At 43.8% G+C, this 18,523-nt stretch overlaps 1 protein-coding gene across 3 annotated transcripts in view; it reads right to left on the reverse strand.

The window, feature by feature from the left end:
• LOC137358631 (ADP-ribosylation factor 1-like) overlaps positions 1 to 18,193 on the reverse strand; it is a 37,314-nt gene extending 19,121 nt beyond the window's left edge. Inside the window, exons 1-5 of one of the 3 annotated variants that reach the window (XM_068024752.1) lie at positions 18,094 to 18,193; positions 8,313 to 8,380; positions 5,322 to 5,484; positions 1,849 to 1,959; positions 623 to 747 (exon numbers count right to left, since the gene is read on the reverse strand). In XM_068024752.1, coding sequence (XP_067880853.1) covers positions 623 to 747; positions 1,849 to 1,959; positions 5,322 to 5,466 — 381 coding nt within the window. In that variant the 5' untranslated portion in view covers positions 5,467 to 5,484; positions 8,313 to 8,380; positions 18,094 to 18,193. Of the gene's footprint in view, positions 1 to 622; positions 748 to 1,848; positions 1,960 to 5,321; positions 5,485 to 8,312; positions 8,381 to 17,914; positions 18,066 to 18,093 lie in introns of those variants that run through there. The other 2 variants (XM_068024753.1, XM_068024754.1) reach the window with 2 other exon arrangements.
• Positions 18,194 to 18,523: the final 330 nt, after the last annotated feature.

The raw sequence follows: 18,523 nt of genomic DNA on the forward strand, positions 1-18,523 counted from the left end.
TGGCTTCTTTGTGATGCTTTTGTTTACTATTCAAATTGCTTCAAGCTTTACATACACATGATCAAATCCCTGAAACTTACGTAAATGATGGTCTAAATACAATATTTTACTATTTTAATTCAGATATCTTGATTGCAAGAGAAAAAATAATTTGCTGGCTTTATCAGCTTGTGATGAGCAAAGAGAAATGCCACTTCTGATTTGCTGATCAGAAGCATCAGAAAATGAAGTATTCAAATAAAACACATTTAGCAGTGATAAATTGCGCCAAATTGCAAATGCCTTTTTGGAATGCAGTATTTGCGTTGCAGCTACAGATAGAATCAAAAATGGGTCCACTGGAAAAACAACTCGTATTCCTGACTTCGTAGGGAAAGTTTGGCTCATCGACTGTTGCAAGTAGTCACTGTATCTGGAATTAAACACCAGGCGAGGATGGAAAATTCACATGTTCATTTGCTCCAGTAAAGTTCAGGGCTCATTTCACCCTAGTGAGATGCACAAAGTTTCTGCCAGTACAGGCACCAGAGATTAACCACTTCATGCAAAACACAAGTTGTACATTGGACAGTGGCTGTAAAATAGTCAGAGCTAATTACTTGCCACTCAATGGCTCATTTACCTGTTTGTTGGCAAAGACGAGTAGAACAGCATCTTTCAATTCATCCTCTGTAAGCATTCGCATCAGCTCCTCGCGTGCCTCAGTCACACGCTCTCTATCATTACTGTCAACGACAAATATCAACCCTAAAAAAAAAGTAGTGAGCTAAATATCTCAAATTGCAGACAGTTAATATTTCTTCCACTCATCCTCTCCTTCCCATAATCCTTGAAATCACACCAATTCCCTGACAGTGCAGGCAGTAAATCTAAAATGTACACGGTTTATTATGCGCAAGAAAGTATATTGGGTGGTTTATTGTTGTAAGCCCTTTAGGAACAGAGGTGAGATAGCCATTTTGTATAGGAACAGGAGTTGGCCATTCAGCTCCTTCAGCCAGTTTGGCTATTTAAACAGATTAAGGCTGATCTGCATCTCAACTCCATTTACCCATCTCTGATCCATATCCCTCAACACCCTTACTAGTCTTAAAATTTAAATTGTTCCAGTAGCCACAGACTCGGTAAGATTTTTCACTATTTATGAAAAAGTGCTTCCTGATTTCACTTTTGAATGGCCCAGCACCAAGTTTAAAATTGCACTCCTTGTTCTACATTCTCAGTTCAGGCAAGTTTTTTTGTATCTAACCCGAATACCTTAATTAGATCACCCCTCAACTGCATAAACTAGGGAATATAAGCCAAGTTTATGTAACCTGGTCTCAATTTGACCCTTTAAGTCCTGGTACCATTCCAGTGAATCTGCAGTGTACATCCTCCTGGAGGTCCAGTGCCCAAAACTGAATGTAGTATTCTAGAAGGAGTCTGACCAAGGCTTTGTACAACTGAAGCACAACTTTCTACCTTTTGTATTCCACTCCCTTGAGATAAAGGCCTTTTTGATTACTTTTTGTACCTGCCCACTAGCTTTTAGTGAGGTGCATTTGGAATCCAAAATCTCACCTCTGAATAGTGAGAAACTAGGAACCAAAGCAGAGGACCTCAGATTTTTCATCCGAGCTGCCTTGGCTGGTCTGAACCCAGGACAGAGATATAAAAAGCCAGCATCTAGCTCAATGGGTAGATTAAAACTGTTTGCATCTCCATAAAGCCATTGAGAAAACCAGTCAATCCTATGGAGACTCTAGAGGCCAAATACTATACAAGTTAACTATATAGAGTTATGGTGAAAGTTCCAGTTATTTGTATAGAAGGAAAGGTTTAAAAAAAAAAAAAAAATCCCCTTACCTTGTGTGTTCTGGAAGTAGTGACGCCACAGTGGTCGAATTTTATCCTGGCCACCAACATCCCACACTGTGAAACTTATGTTTTTATATTCCACAGTCTCGACATTAAAACCTGGGAAGAAAAATACATTTTACTCCTGCCCGCTTAACCAGGACACTGTCCTTTTTGTCCTAGATTCTTCAAGTCTATCCAGCCAGAACGGTCAGCATGACTGTAGACTCCCCAGAACTCAATTACTGAGTCAAAATCAGGCATGAGAAAGGTAACCTGTGCATTTAGTCGATGCCATATCTTAAAACTTTCAGTTATAGTACTGCAAAGCACAGATCCTCCTGAGAGTCAACAACATTCCCTTCCTTTCAAGTATTAAGCAGTTGTCCTCAGACAAGGACAGGTAAACAATCTCCACAGGCAGGTATATCTCTATTTCTTTTGGAAGCACAGTAGCTGGACTATTGGGTTTTTCTTCCCTATGGGGAGGCATTCAATATCTGTTCAGCAGAAGGATTATACAGTCCTATTTCAATATCAGCACTTATACAAGAGACTTTCTGCAATGGAATGCCAATGCTTTAAATTCAAAAAAGGTCTTGCCTGGTTTCCACCAGATTTAGCAGAACCACTGGAGTTAGATCCCCTCTTTGAATAAATGAGGGGATTAATTGGATATGGAAAGGCAGAGTTATAGCTCAACTTGGTAGCAGGTTTAATAGCTGATCATAGGAATCTATGATTTGATGCCAACAGGGACTATGATACCAGTCACCAAGATTTCCTGGAGCTACTTAACCTCCAGTCAGAAGAATTCCCACCCCACAGTGGTGCAGTGGTTAACACTGCAGCCTCACAGCTCCAGTGACCCGGGTTCAGTTCTGGGTACTGTCTGTGCAGAGTTTGCAAGTTCTCCCTGTGACTGCATGGGTTTCTGCTGGGTGCTCCGGTTTCCTCCCACAGCCAAAGACTTGCAGGTTGATAGGTAAGTTGCCCCTAGTGCAGATAGGTGGTAGGAGAATGGTGGGGATGTGGTAGGGAATATGGGATTAATGTAGGATTAGCATAAATGGGTGGTTGATGGTCAGCACAGACTCAGGTGGGCCGAAGGGCCTGTTTCAGTGCTGTATCTCTCTATGACTATGACACCTAAATTAGTTCGAGGCAAGCCATCGTTGAAAATGCTGCAACTGAGCACTGCTGTATGCTGTTTGACCTCAAAAAGTGACTTGGTTTATTAGGCCCAAATGGTTATCAAACTAACAAATGTGAGAGCCAGAGAAAAGTAAAATGCATTGAAATTGTAAATTCAGAGATAACTGCACCAATCAGAAACTGGCATCAGTTCTTGGCCATTTATATATAAAATGGACAACGAGCAAAGTGAAAGGCTTTGCAGACTTGCACTCAATGACTGGTAGGTACAGAACAAATGGACTAAGGCAAGGAAGCTCATGAATTATGAAGTGCATTGGGACTTTTACATTAAAAAGGTGCTATATAAAAATACAAATTATTGCTGCTGTTGTAAGCCTATGGTGTCTCAATAGATCATGAATGTTTCACCCACAACACCTGTCCTAAAGACCAGAGTGATTCTCCCTCCACACCTGCCAAACCCCTTTTCCCCAAAGCAGCTACAAGAGTAGCTTCTCAGGACTGTAAAAGTTCACAGGTCTGTGTTACTTTCAAGCTAGTAAGCTTTTCACTAAATGCATCTCCATTGCCTACCCTTTCTACAAACTGGTTTTATTTGTGTGCCTCCCTACAGCCATATTTGGATATGTACTATTGGCAATCCATCAACTCTTGGCATTAGTTTCTGACACAATGAATCATATGCTGACTTTTGCCCCTCCCTCTCATCTGCTAAACAATCATTTTCACCAATTTAACAGTTGTGACAGCAAATGAGCAGTAAAGCAGCAAAAAAAAAGGTACCAGATACATGCACCATACACTTTAAATAAAAGGTACCCAGTTTTGCACTAGTTTGGAAGCACGTTGTCTGTTTTTCTAGAGCTCAGAAAACAAGACACTGCAAGCAAGATAAACTCATGCCAAAATGCCCAGGTGCCTGAAAAATTGGATATGGCAATTAGTCCACTACATACTTGATGGGTTAGAGATCAATAGCATGATAGTTTAAAGCTTTTGACCAGTGGGTTTTTAAACATTTCTGAAACAATTTGAAGACAGACAGACAGAGATATCTTGCGTTGAATGGTCAATTAGCTGGAACAGTGGCAGTAAACAGAATTGGCTTTAGCATTCTCAGAGCTTCTGTTTGGAGTGGGGTGGTGTCAAGGAGGCCTACAGTTGACAGATCTGCTATCCAGCAACCCTCAAATTGCTCACAAATGGATATTGGGCAAAGACAGGAGGCGGCTCTGCAGTGATCACCCCTGCAGTTAGAATGCCTCCCAACACTCACTAGGAAACAGACAAAAAAAAAGGACCACGTAGGCCAAATACTAGAAAGCAGTCATGGGACTGTATGACAAAGGATGGTTGCCTTCATGAGTGCAAAAATTGTGTTTAAAAACCCTACACGATTTAGGTTGGAGGTTACTACATCATAACTAGGAAACAATGACATTCATAGAATTATCAATAATCTAAAACCTGGAATAAATCAAGACTAAAGCCAACAATTTTATACAGCGTATAGGAAGCAAACTTGCTGATCCTAAATGCGGAAGAGGTTAGATGAATAGGAAGATACATAGTCAGAGCTGGTCCTGGAATACCCAACAGGGACAGCACTGAACAATTTCCTCTTACTCACTTGGAGATTTGGCCTAAAGGCCAGTCATCAGACCACAGTATGTCCCCCAGTGTTATTCAAGGACCCAAATCAATAACATGTAATAAATGGCAAAAAGACCAAAGTATGTCTCAGCTTTTTTTGTGCTGGACAAGGGCAGCGCAGTGGTTAGCACCAAAGCCTCACAGGTCCAGCGACCTGGGTTTGGTTTTGGGTACTGCCTGTGCGGAGTTTGCAAGTTCTCAGTGACCGTGTGAGTTTCCTCCAGTTGCTCGGGCTTCCTCCCACATGCCAAAGACTTGCGGGTTGATAGGTAAAATTGGCCATTGTAAAAATTGCCCCGAGTGTAGGCAGGAGGAAGGAGAATTGAGGGAAGGTGGGGATGAGAGGGAAAGTGGGATTAATGTAGGATTAGTATAAATGGATGGTTGATGTGGACTCAGTGGGCCGAAGGGTCTGTTTTGGTGCTGTATCTCTGACTGACAACGTTAAGGCACTTTAGCTGCAGACATGTCCTAAAGCATATTATTTCCCAATCAATATTGGAGGGCTAGAATTACAAATGCCATTCAGCCTATAAACTACACTCTTTAGTAATATAAATGAAAGTTGTTCCTTTAAAAAAAAAGGTGAAATCCATGTTAAGCAAGCAGTTTATAGTACTGTTAACTCATCAATTCAAATCATTCTGGACAGGAAGGATAGCTGAACATACCTATGGTGGGTATTGTGGTAACAATTTCTCCAAGCTTCAATTTGTAAAGAATGGTGGTTTTTCCAGCAGCATCCAGACCAACCATGAGAATTCGCATTTCTTTCTTTCCAAGTAAGCCTTTGAAAGCAGCTAGAAAGTTCCCCATGGTCAATGACTTGTTGATCTGAGTAAAATAAAATAAAAAGGTAGAAACTTCCTGAAAGAGGTCCGACGCTGCTTATAAAAAGAGAAAAAACAAGACAGAGATCAATTTTTTTTAAAAATTTGTTCATGGGATGTGCGAGTCGCTGGCGCGGCCAGCATTTATTGCCCATCCCCAATTCCCCTTGACCCAAGTAGCTTGCTAGGCTATTTCAGAGGGCAGTTAAGAGTCAATCGCATTGCCGAGAGTCTGGAGTCACATGTAGGCCACATCAGGCAAGGATGGCAGATTTCCTTCCCTAAAAAAAGGGAATTAGTGAACCAGATGGGTTTTTACAATGGTTTCATGGTCACCATTTGACTAGCTTTTTAATTTCAGATTTTTTTTTTTATAAATTGAATTCAAATTTCACCATCAGCTATGGTGAGATTCGAACCCATGCCCCCCAGAACACCAGTCCAGGTCTCAGGACTACTTGTCTCGTGACATTACCATGACGCCACCGCCTCCCCAATATGGTGATGGGATCACCAAAGTTCCTGAATGAAAAAGATCTGCTGGAAAACCTGGCATGAGCTTCTTCAAATGTTCCCTTAACAAAGTGGCACAGACATTGGGAGCAGACTAGACAGAGAATAGCTTGGAGTAGGAAGATGTAGTCAGGAATGACCCTGGAATACCTAACAGGAGGCACTGGACATTTTCTCAGGTTCTTACTCGATGAGGATTAGGCCTAAAGGCCAATTATCAGATCACAGCATGTCCCCCAGCATTATTCAAGGACCCAAACCTCCAAGTAATAAGTGGCAAAATTATGCATGTATGTTTTAAGCTTTTTCACTGCAGAACAATTTTAAGGCACATCAGCTGATCAATGTAGTGATAGGGTTGCTGAAGCTTCTGAACCAAAAGCACAGCTGTTACGTGAAAGCTAGTCAACGTCTAAAACTTGACACAGGAGTAACATCTTCAAAGTTCTTGAAACATGAGGGGCAACAGAATATTTATTGAAATGTGCAAAATATACAAGTAAATTGCAAATAGGCAAAAACAGGGCGGCACAGTGGCGCAGTGGTTAGCACCGCAGCCTCACAGCTCCAGGGACCCGGGTTCGATTCTGGGTACTGCCTGTGTGGAGTTTGCAAGTTCTCCCTGTGTCTGCGTGGGTTTTCTCCGGGTGCTCCGGTTTCCTCCCACAAGCCAAAAGACTTGCAGGTTGGTAGGTAAATTGGCCATTAAAAATTGTCACTAGTATAGGTAGGTGGTAGGGAAATATAGGGACAGGTGGGGATGTTTGGTAGGAATATGGGATTAGTGTAGGATTAGTATAAATGGGTGGTTGATGGTCGGCACAGACTCGGTGGGCCGAAGGGCCTGTTTCAGTGCTGTATCTCTAATCTAATCTAACATGGAAAATTCTGACCTAAATCTGGTTAAGAGTCTTCAGAGTGCAGAAATGGTTCTGTGAAGAACATGTTGACACAAAAACAGTGGACAGTCTGCACATTTGTGAAAGGCCACTCTGTACTCAAATCACTGCACTGGAAAAGACATTTATTTGGACTGTCCAAGTCTCCTAGATCCACAGGTTAGAATCAACAGTACAGCGCAGAAGGAGGCCACTCAGCCCATCGAGTCTGCACAGGCTCTTCTGAAGAGTCCAGTTAGTCCCATTCCTGCTCTTTTCCTATATCCCTCTACTCAATAGTTGCCTTCAAAAAAAGAAAAAAAAAATTGAACACAGATTTGGTCAGGCAGTGCTTTCCAAATTCTAACAAGTCTGTGCAAAAGGTTTCTCACATCGCTAATCACCTTAAATCTGTGCTCTCTGGCGATAGAGCAACTGTTTCCAGTGGCTGAAGGCTCAAGCTAAAGCCCTCGCCATTTTAAATACCTCCAGCAAATCTCCTCTGAAGAGGAGAACAGTGAATGGTTAGTGTGTTGCTGGCATAGAGCTGGAAGCAGCAGTCATTCTAAAAGGCTAGAATAAAACCACCCCCAAAACAGAAAAAAAAACACAGAAAAGGGGACCTTCACTCTTGGGCAGGATTTTCTCTTCAATGAACACCCACTAATGGCTCCTCCAGTCACCTACTTGGATCAATTGGTTCTGCAGAGATCATAATTACAAGTCACAATAGCTGGGATTTAATACACATTAGCAATATCCAATACTGGACACATGATGGGATTTGCTTACTGACATCCCATCTCCTTGTGCAATTCTTGTTCCCTCAGTGCTCAGCGTTAACTTTCTAACACAATGAGGTCTGAATCTATGCAGCAAAGCTAAACTGCCTGAACGTTGTAACGAGTACACCGGATTATATCCCTCCTTAGGATTTTACACAAACTGTCTGTAGAGTGCAAATCAAAAGTTGACTTTTCCCAAACTGTAGGGACCACGTTCCAACAACATTTAAAGATCAGTGCTCTATATAGACATGTTACTGAATTGCTGGAAGCAGAAAGCATGCTATGTGGTGCTGATCAAGCCACAACTGAGCTTAAATTTGGAAAGTACTACTCATTACAGAACTCAGAACAGTTTCTGTATCTAAGATAGAGATAACTTGAAAGTTGCTGAATCCAAAGTCTCATTAGGAGCCTACACTAATGAGACAGTGGGCTGGCTTGCCTGAAGTGTATTTGTGCTGATCTACTTAGAATCTTGATAAGGCTGCTACCTTCTTGCTCTAAAATCAACAATCCCAAGATACTAAACTTTCTGGTTAAATGCAACTCCAAATTTGGAATCCAAAACTACCTCGCAACCGAGATTATAAATTCTTAAGTCTTAAAAAATGACAAAATGCAAGTTTAGCAGAATAGTCAAAAAATACACTTACATACAGAAGCGCACTGCACAGGTTCACCCAAGTCCGATGTTAATACAGTTGATCAGATAAATTATCCACTGCAAATAAAATTTAAAAAAAGTCAGAAAAAGCATGTCTTCTTTCACCATCACCTCATTCAGCACATTTCTGTTAATGGCTCAGTTAAAAAAGTCAAAGCCCATTGCACTGGTCAGCTGATTCCAACCACCAAACCCTGAAATTAACAGCTCACTTTGTACTGGACAATAACTCCACCAAAAGCAACAAGTTGCTACCACAAATGTAACGCTTTAAAAGCAATTGGGTATCAAAGCCTTAGACCCAACAATATTTCCATACTATTCAAAGTCCAATGACCCTTATGGTTACATTCATGGTTCAAGTTTCACAATTTAACCAAGATTTGGGGAAAAGTAATGTTGCAATATACATGAACAGAAAGGACCTTTTGGTCCTATGGACTGCAATTTTTTTGGTACCAGATATTAAAAACTTACTGATGCAAATCAAGCCCAGCACTGCTTCCACAGACAGTCCATCCACAACTCTGTATAAAGTAATTAAACCTCCCAAGTTTGAAGCAATGCCCAGTTGTAGAATTTGCCACTACAGTGAACAATTTGATGTTCATCTGGGATATTTGTTTAGGATCTTCAATAACATCACTCACGCTTCCTCCCTTGGGTGTTACTCCAAGCTTCTGCAGCCTTTCCTCATAACTCAGGGTTTGTCAGTGACTAATTTAGTTGCCCTGCACTGCATTCTCTCCCATACCTGGAGACCTCCTTTATAATGCAGCACTCTGTACAACCACACTTCCTCAGACTTACTATTCCACTGGCAATACAGCTCGAAAACCCATTTGCTCTCTTCAGCAATTAGTCCAGAGTAACCTTATCTCCTGCAAAAAAGAAACTTTTTTTCTGTTGCAAGTTCAGTGGGGCAGGAGCAGGCTGGAACGATGGGCCCACCAGCCTCCACATCCAGAGGATCATTCTCCATCATTTCTGCCACCTCCAGCGTGATGCCAAACATCTCCCCCCTTCCGTCAGCATTCCGAAGGGATCGTTCCCTCCACAACACTCTGGTCTACTCCTCCATTACCCCCGACACCACATCCCCTTCCCATGCAACCACAGGAGGTTTAATACCTGCCTTTTACCTCACTACCCAAGGCCCCAAACACTCCTTTCAGATGAAGCAGTGATTTACTTGCACTTTCAATTTAGTATACGGTATTCACTGCTCACCATGCAGTCTCCTCTACACTGGGGAGACCAAACGCAGATTAGGTGACCGCTTTGCTGAACGCCTCAGCTCAGTCTGAAAGCATGTCCCTGAGCTTCTGGTTGCTTGCCATTTCAACACTCTCTCCGCACCCCACCCCAACCTCAGGCAGAGAGGAGTGCCTTTGGCTTGCTCCAGTGAGCAAGCGAGGAGCAGCACCTGATCTTTCGGGTAGGCACGCTACAGCCTTGCTGACTGAACGTAGAGTTCAATAACTTCAGAGCATAACTGCTTTTAATATTTTATTTTTTAAACCATGTGCCTGCTTTTCATGTAGTCAGCTGATAATAGTGGAATAAACAGTCTCTCTGGACTAATGCTTTGTCATTCACCACAAGCATCAACACACACTTTGCTTTTGTCCCAGGAGAGCTTTGTTATTTAATCTCCCTCTGTCCCATCAAACACCTTCCCGTTTTTTCTCTCCCCACTCTCCTCCCCTTCACTTGTTTAAAACCTAATTCTTTTGTCACTTTTGCCAGTTCTGATGAAGTGGCAGACCTGACACATTAGCATCTGTGGAGAGAGAAGCAAAGCTACCAGACCTGCTGAGTTGTTACAGCAAATTTTGTTTTTGTTTCAGATTTACAGCACCTGCAGTATTTTGCTTTTATATCAATTTAGTATTTGCTCAGCCTGTTCCCAGTCCCTTCCACCTCATTAGCAAACTTGAGTCAAGTATCTGTTACTTCTTTCTTCTTTCTTTCTTTCTTTTGGGCCTCCTTATCTCGAGAGACAATGGATACGCGCCTGCTAAATTACATACAATGCACAGAGGAATCGTACCAACACTAATTCCTGAGACACCCTACTGGTTACCTCCTGTCATGCTGATCCATATACAACTACCCTTTGCTGCCATAGCTGCAGACAATTTTGATCCATTTCAAAAGCAATTCATGTCAAACCTTCCAAGCTTGTGGACCAACCTACAGGGCACTACATCAAAAGTTTGGTTGAAATATAAAATACAAGATTCTCCCTCCCTCTCCACAAAATTGATTCTTCAAAGACTCAGCAGGCATAATTGTTCCTGTAAATCTATGCTGGCTCAGTTTTATGTTTCTTCAGGCAGATTATTCTTTCCTCCAGGTACCCTCAAGTACTGACTAGCTGTTGTGCTTTTCCATAGATCGGAATCAATTTTTCACTTCCCCAATCTCCAAGGATGGTCTAAAGATGCCAACTATAGCATGTCCGATTTCAATAATTACTTCATGTTCTTTATTTCTCGGGAGGTAGTGGCACAGTGGTAATATCACTGGACTAGTAATCCAGAGGCCTAGGCTAACGCTCTGGGGACTTGGGTTTGAATCCCACTACAGCAGATGGTGAAATTGGAATTCAGTTTCTAAATATGGAATTAAAAAGCTAAACGTGACCATTATCCACTGTTAAAAAAAAAACCATCTGGTTCATCGATATCCTTTAGGGAAGGAAATCTGCCATCCTTACCTGGTCTGGCCTACATGTGATTCCAGATCCACAGCAATGTAGAGGACTCTTGACTGCCCTCTGAAATGGCCTAGCTGTCAAAGCAAGCATTTGTTGCTTGCAACACCCACAAAAAATAATTTTAAAAAACTTTTTGATGCATCTATCTGGACCCAGGGCCTTGACTTTCTTCAATGCTTTCAGCCTGCCCCATCTCCACTACTGATTAAAATCTATTGTTTCTTAAAACATTATCTTGCCTGAGAAATTCTACCCCAATAATAGGAAGGTTGCAAGTAGTTTCATCCATGAAGAGGGGTACAAAGAATTTAATTTAAATACTTGCCATTCTTTGAACATGTGATGCAACATCCACTTTGGACCTCATCAGAAGCTTTATTACAAATATTTATAAATGTCTTTCTGCATGCATTGTGCACTCCCAGGTCATCCTGATCACACCTAGTCTGGTTCTCAACCGTTTGACTCCTTAACCATCTTGTACGCAACCTCTCGTCTACCCACATCATACTTGAAGCACTTTCCCCTCCCCCACTAACTTCCTGTTTCCACATTGCTCCCCTGCCCCCAACTGCTTTACCAAGCAGTATATAGTTATAAATAGACAAATATCACACTCAAATGGTTCAATTTTCCTTGTGTCCCTTCCTTCTTAAAAAAGAGACATCTGGTCCAGTTTATCTCCAAACTCAAGGCTGTGTTACACAATACTATATATTTTAAAAGGTTTAGGCTGTGTTAGATCAACATAGTAAGCAAAAAGGAAGATTTGAGAGTTTATACCGTACATGGGTTTTACATACAACTACTGAATGCCAACCACTTTCTTCTAGCAGAAAAGACAAACTAACACTGGACATTTAGAATAAAACAAAAACAAAGTATTGCAGGCCAATCAGCTACTGAATGAAAAAGGTTGATGCTTTGGCTATAACTTGATGACAACTTTGAAGGCCTCCTGAAGTGTTGCTTGTTCTTTCAGGTGTGATTGACCTGCTGTGCATTTCTCAAGCTCGACATTTTAAATTTCACTTGCTTTTGTCTCTTCACATCCTGCAGTTTCTCTGTTCTTAGTTCTTCCTTCCGCATTCTCTAACCAAACTATGTTATGTTGAGTGAATTGCAGCACCCAGTTATCAGACATATTGATCTAAGGACAGCAGCATTTGCAAGCATTTAACAAGATGATTGATACCCCTCTTCTGAATGAGGATAGAAAATATTCTGAAAGATACAAGTTACAGAAAAAAACCTCAAGTGACAATTCAAGCAGCACAGGTACACGAGCTATGATATCTAATGTGAACTAATAAAACCTTCGCTGAACATGCATTCTTACATCTCCATTAGCTGATAAACAGATGTCAATGTGGCTTATCACTAGTGCAGCTCTGCTTAATCAGATCGAAATGTAAATGTGCTGTGCTTTGGAAACAGGGAGACACAGAAAGTAGCAGTGCCATGCTACTTAAATAGCTGGTGTGCACTTCTTTCCTGTCTATTGCAATTATTTCAACAAGCTTTATAGAACGACACAGCACACAAGAGGCAATTTGGTCCATCGCAGCCACACTGACTTTGAAAGCTATCCAAGAGCTTTCTAGTGCAATCCTTATTGTACACTGGTAAAAGCATCAGATGCTGTCAATGCTCCTTTATAAAACTTACTTGCGGTCTTCCTGTGGCGGTGACTTCAACTGCATCATCGATGCGGCTGGACGATCCGGCAGTGACGACAGCAAACTGGACGCTACGTCCAGATTCCTAATAGAAACAGTTAAGGATGCCAAACTGCACGACGTCTTCAGCAAACCTGCAGACGGAGCGCAGCGCAGATACACATGGTCAAGATCGGACGGGTCTGCCCGTTCCAGGATTGACTTCCTGTTTGTGTCCCGTGCTGTCACGGTCGGATCCACCGACGTCAAGCCGGTGTTCTTCTCCGACCACTGCCTCTTGCTGGCCGACTGTCACTTACAGGACGACCAGCGGGTTGGCAGTGGGACGTGGAAGCTCAATGCGACACTGCTGACCCCAGAGAACGTTGAGGAACTCAAAAGGGATTACAATGGTTGGAGGACCGTGAAACCCCTCTTTGAGTCTCCAGTTCACTGGTGGGAAGCGACTAAGGAGAACATCAAGAGGTTCTTCATCCACAAAGGTGTTCAGAAGGCGAGAGAGAGACAGAGGGAACTGTCCCGACTCCAGAAAATTATGCAAAATCTACTCCGGTTGCAGTCAATGGGGGTCGAGGTCAAGGAGGACCTCCAAGAGGTGAAGAGCCAGCAGGCCTCGCTCTTTGCCAAGGAGGCCTCCAAGATCATCTTCCGGTCCAGAGTCCGCTCCATCGAGCAGGATGAGACGTGCTCGCGTTACTTCTTCCAAAAGGTACACAGAGAGAGCTCTGTTATCAGCAGCCTGAAGGAAGAAGATGGCTCGGTAACGTCTTCGCAGTCCGACATACTAAGGATCAGCAAATCCTTTTATGCTGGGCTGTATGACGCGAAGCCCACAGACAGCAGAGCCTCCCAGTCCTTCCTGTCATCTATCACAGAGGTCCTAGATGACAGCAGGAGGGAGAGACTGGACAAGCCGCTAATTCTGGACGAGCTGACAAAGGCCGTCGAGTCTTTCGAGACGAGTAAAACCCCCGGGAGCGACGGCTTACCGGTCGAGTTGTACTCGGCCCTGTGGGACTGGGTTGGCCTGGACCTGCTGGAAGTATACGAGTATGCTCCTGGCCGGCAGCATGTCAGAGACCATGAGAAAAGGCATCATCACCCTCATTTACAAGCAGAAGGGGGAAGAGGGCAGAAATCAGAAATTGGCGGCCCATCTCACTGCTTAATGTTGATTACAAGATTCTGTCCAAAGTCATAGCCAGTCGAGTCAAGTCTGCTCTGGAGTTGGTGATTCACCCCGATCAGACCTGTACTGTACCCGGCAGGAAGATCTCTGATAGTCTCGCGCTACTCAGGGATACGATCGCCTACGTACGGGACAGGAGGGTGGATACCTGCCTCATCAGTCTGGACCAGGAGAAGGCTTTTGACAGGATATCGCACACCTACATGATGGACGTGCTTTCCAAAATAGGGTTTGGGGAGGGAATCTGCAATTGGATCCAACTGCTCTACACAAACATCAGTAGCGCAGTGTCAATCAACGGGTGGGAATCTGAAAGTTTCCCGATCAAATCTGGAGTCAGACAGGGCTGTCCTCTCTCCCCGGTCTTGTTTGTTTGCTGTATTGAACCCTTTGCTGAGTCTATTAGGAAGGATGCAAGCATAAGAGGGGTGACAATCCCAGGCAGCGGAGGCACTCAGGTCAAAACCTCCCTGTACATGGACGACGTCGCCGTCTTCTGCTCGGATCCGCTGTCTGTGCGCAGACTGATGAGCATCTGCGACCAGTTCGAACTGGCCTCGGGAGCCAAAGTTAACCACGGCAAGAGCGAGGCCATGTTCTTTGGGAACTGGGCTGACCGATCCTTTGTCCCCTTCACCGTCAGGTCAGATTACCTGAAGGTGCTGGGGATATGGTTCGGAAGTGCCGGGGCGTGCACCAAAACATGGGAGGAGCGAGTAGCCAAGGTACGACAAAAGTTGGGCATGTGGGGGCAGCGATCTCTCTCCATTGTGGGTAAGAACCTGGTCATCAGGTGCGAGGCGCTCACGTTGTTGCTCTACGTGGCGCAGGTCTGGCCCATACCCCACTCCTGCGCCGTGGCAGTCACCCGAGCCATTTTCCGCTTCGTCTGGGGATCTAAAATGGACCGGGTCCGGAGGGACACGATGTTCAAATCTCTGGACATGGGCGGGAAAAATGTACCCAACGTGGCCCTCATCCTGATGACCACCTTCGTGTGCGGCTGCATCAAGCTATGTGTAGATCCCCAGTACGCAAACTCCAAGTGTCACTACGTGCTGAGGTTCTATCTGACCCCGGTGTTGCGAAGGATGGGCCTGGTCACATTGCCGCGGAACGCTCCGTGCAGTTGGGACGTGCCGTACCACCTATCCTTCGTGGAGCAGTTTCTGCGGAAAAACACCTTTGACTACCGGTCCATCAGGCAGTGGTCTGCACGGAATGTCCTCAAGGCCCTACGGGAAAAGGAAACGGTGGATCCTGTCGGATGGTTCCCCGAGCAGACCGTCAAAGTCATTTGGCGGAATGCCTCATCACCAGAACTTTCAAACAAGCACCAAGACGTAGCTTGGCTGGTGGTGAGAAGGGCCCTCCCCGTCAGATCCTTCATGCACACCCGAAGTCTCGCCCCCTCCGCACAGTGCCCCCGCGTTGGCTGTGGTGGGGAAGAGACGGTCGCCCACCTCCTCCTGGAATGTGCCTTTGCAAAGCAGGTGTGGAAAGAGATGCAGTGGTTTTTGTCAAGGTTCATCCCAAGCAGCTCTGTAACACAGGAGTCTGTGCTCTACGGGCTGTTCCCAGGGACGCACACCGAGACAAACATCAACTGCTGCTGGAGGACTATCAATTCGGTGAAAGACGCCCTTTGGTCTGCCCGAAACTTGCTGGTCTTCCAGCGCAAAGAGTTGTCCACCACCGAATGTTGCAGACTGGCACATTCCAAGGTCCAGGACTACGTGCTGAGTGACGCACTAAAGCTTGGGGCAGCCGCAGCAAAGGCTCAATGGGGAAAGACCACAGTGTAAGGTTCCCCCACCAAGCTAGACTGAGGGGCTGGATCCATGGGAAACCCCTCGAACTGTATCGTTAATATTCTCAATTGCTGTAAATGTAAAACTGTAATTGACATGACAATTGAGAAACAGAAGGGTTGGGAAGAAACTCATGACAGTATTGAAGGAAACTGATCTCCCTTGCAATGTTTGTATTTTTTGGTGCTGTTTGGAAACTGTTTGGCAATGTAATTTTTACAGATTTTTATGAATAAAGTATAATTTGGAAATAAAAAAAAAACTTGCTGTCTTCCTGTAAATACAGTTATAAAGAATCTCTCTGGATCCATTCAGTTCATTTTCTTAAATACACACAAGTGAACACAAAGATGGTAGATGCAAGTTCTCCCTGTGTCTGCGTGGGTTTCCTCCGGGTGCTCCTGTTTCCTCCCACAGCCAAAAGACTTGCAAGTTGATAGGTAAATTGGCCATTATAAATTGCCCCTAGTATAGGTAGGTGGTAGGGGAATATAGGGACAGGTGAGGATGTGGTAGGAATATGGGATTAGTATCAATGGGTGGTTAATGGTCAGCACAGACTCGGTGGGCCGAAGGGCCTGTTTCAGTGCTGTATCTCTAAATCTAAATCAAAAAACAAGAAAATGCTGGAACCACTCAGCAGGTCTGGCAGCATCTGTGAAAAGAGAAGCAGAGTTAACGTTTCGAGTCAGTGACCCTTCTTCTGCTTCTCTTTTCACAGATGCTGCCAGACCTGCTGAGTGGTTCCAGCATTTCTTGTTTTTATTCCAGATTTCCAGCATCCGCAGTATTTTGCTTTTATTACAAAAGAGATGGTGTTCCTTTTCCAGTTTCTTATTGCAGGACTCTGATCTTGCTCAAATATGCTGCAGTTAATTCTGAATTAACCAATTCTTAACTATTCAGAATCACATTCCCTCCAAATAACAAACTGCTCTCAATTTAACAATACGTCACAATCACCACCAGTGACTTTCAACATGCACTCCAAAAAAAGAAGACACTGCAGCACGTGTCAGAAGAGACAACAGCCTTCAATTTCTCCAAATTCAGCCAAAATCATAACACTTGAGTTGAATTTCACATTTTGCATATACTAAAAAAATGGGTTGGTCACAAAACATTCATAACCCAATGATCAGATATTCAAATTCTTTTACATACTTAATAGTGCAATGTGCAGATAGGCAGGGACAAATGAAAACTTAAAAAAAAAAGTAGCAATCACACAGATTTAGCTTCAATAAAGTAACATTCAATGCAGCCTTGAACATCTAAATCAGTCTATGAAAGCAATTAACACATTAACTCCCAACATGAGCAACAACTTTCAAATTTTGGTAACCTGCCAAGCAACAAATTCTCCACCACTGGAACAATGAGGAGATGGTGACTGCTGCCACCATATACAGACAAATTAGTATTGGTTATTAGTTAGCAATGTAGAATGTTTTATGGTTGAAGTTCTACTTCTGACCAACTTAATGCACAAGATGAGCCAGACAGGTTTACAATAGGGTCTCCAAAAAGACTTGTAAACTTTCAGATCTTAGGAAATCACATCTTTAGAAGTTAACTCTACACTGTCAAAAACAGCTTCCTTGAGGTACACATTCACAAAAGCAAACATAAATGGAAAGCATAAAGATACTTCAACTAGCTACCTGCAGAAATTAAAAAGCTATAAATAATATCTTATACACAGGAAAAAGGTATAGCAGCAGCCAATCCTTACAACAGACCCAGTAATAATTAGCAGAAAGCAAGTACTTTTAATTTTTGCGTTAAAACAAACTTTAAAGTGATTCTCCTAATCTAGAAATTCCATCAGGGCAAAACAAAAGTGCAAAGCCCAAAAGCAACAAGGGGGCAAATCAGCATCTGTTAAACAGTGCCATCCTTAAAGTCTCATTGCTGGTTCATTTTAAACTCTGACCTGGGGAGTGAGTAGGGATGTTATGTTTGCAAAGAGAAAAGGGATTTTAAAAAAAATCGGACCTTTATCAAATTAAGTTCTGCAAAAATTATTCACTCATCCCCGCGACCCAAAATAGAGATTGCTGCGTAAAGAGCATCCAAAGGCAGAATTAGTAACACTGCCTAAACCACGGGTCGGTTAGGACATAGGGCCGGGAATGGATTGGCGCATAAGGCAGCAAGAGCCCACCCCTCCCGGGCGAAGCCACTCACGCCAGCCCGCTGCCGCACAATCACTCGATGGGGCCCAAATCCAGGGACTGGCGTACGGAAGAAAAGCAGGTCAAATGGTATGAACTCCGAGCCTTCACTAGCCCCTCCGCTCGGCCGTAGAAACCATCAATTTTAACCTTTTTTTTTTCCCCACCCACTGCTCATCTCCTCTCACTCACCACCCATTCCTCGCAGCAAACACGTCACGTTGACTCCCAAACCGCGCGAGACCAGCTATTCATAGGCCCGCCTACGTCAGCCGCCTGTGACGTCACGCCCGGGGGCGGGTCTCCTGACTCAATCATTCGGAGTGACAGCTCGCTCTTGCTGCGGCTCTGAGCAACAACTCATCGAATCACAAAATGGTTACAGCGCAGAAGGAGGCCGTTCGGCCCGCCGACCCCCTACAAGAACAACTCAGCTCGTCCCACTCCCCTGCCCTTGCCCCACAGCCCTGCAAATTCTTTTCACCGCAGGTAATTATCCAATTCCCTTTTGAAAACCATAATTGAATCTGCCTCCATCACTCTCTCAGGCAACACATTCCAGATCCCAGCCACTCGCTGTGTAAAAGATGTTTTTCCTCATGTCGCCGTTGCTTCTTTTGCC

The sequence above is a fragment of the Heterodontus francisci genome, chromosome X, assembly GCF_036365525.1.
Source record: "Heterodontus francisci isolate sHetFra1 chromosome X, sHetFra1.hap1, whole genome shotgun sequence".
NCBI classification, from domain to species: domain Eukaryota; kingdom Metazoa; phylum Chordata; class Chondrichthyes; order Heterodontiformes; family Heterodontidae; genus Heterodontus; species Heterodontus francisci.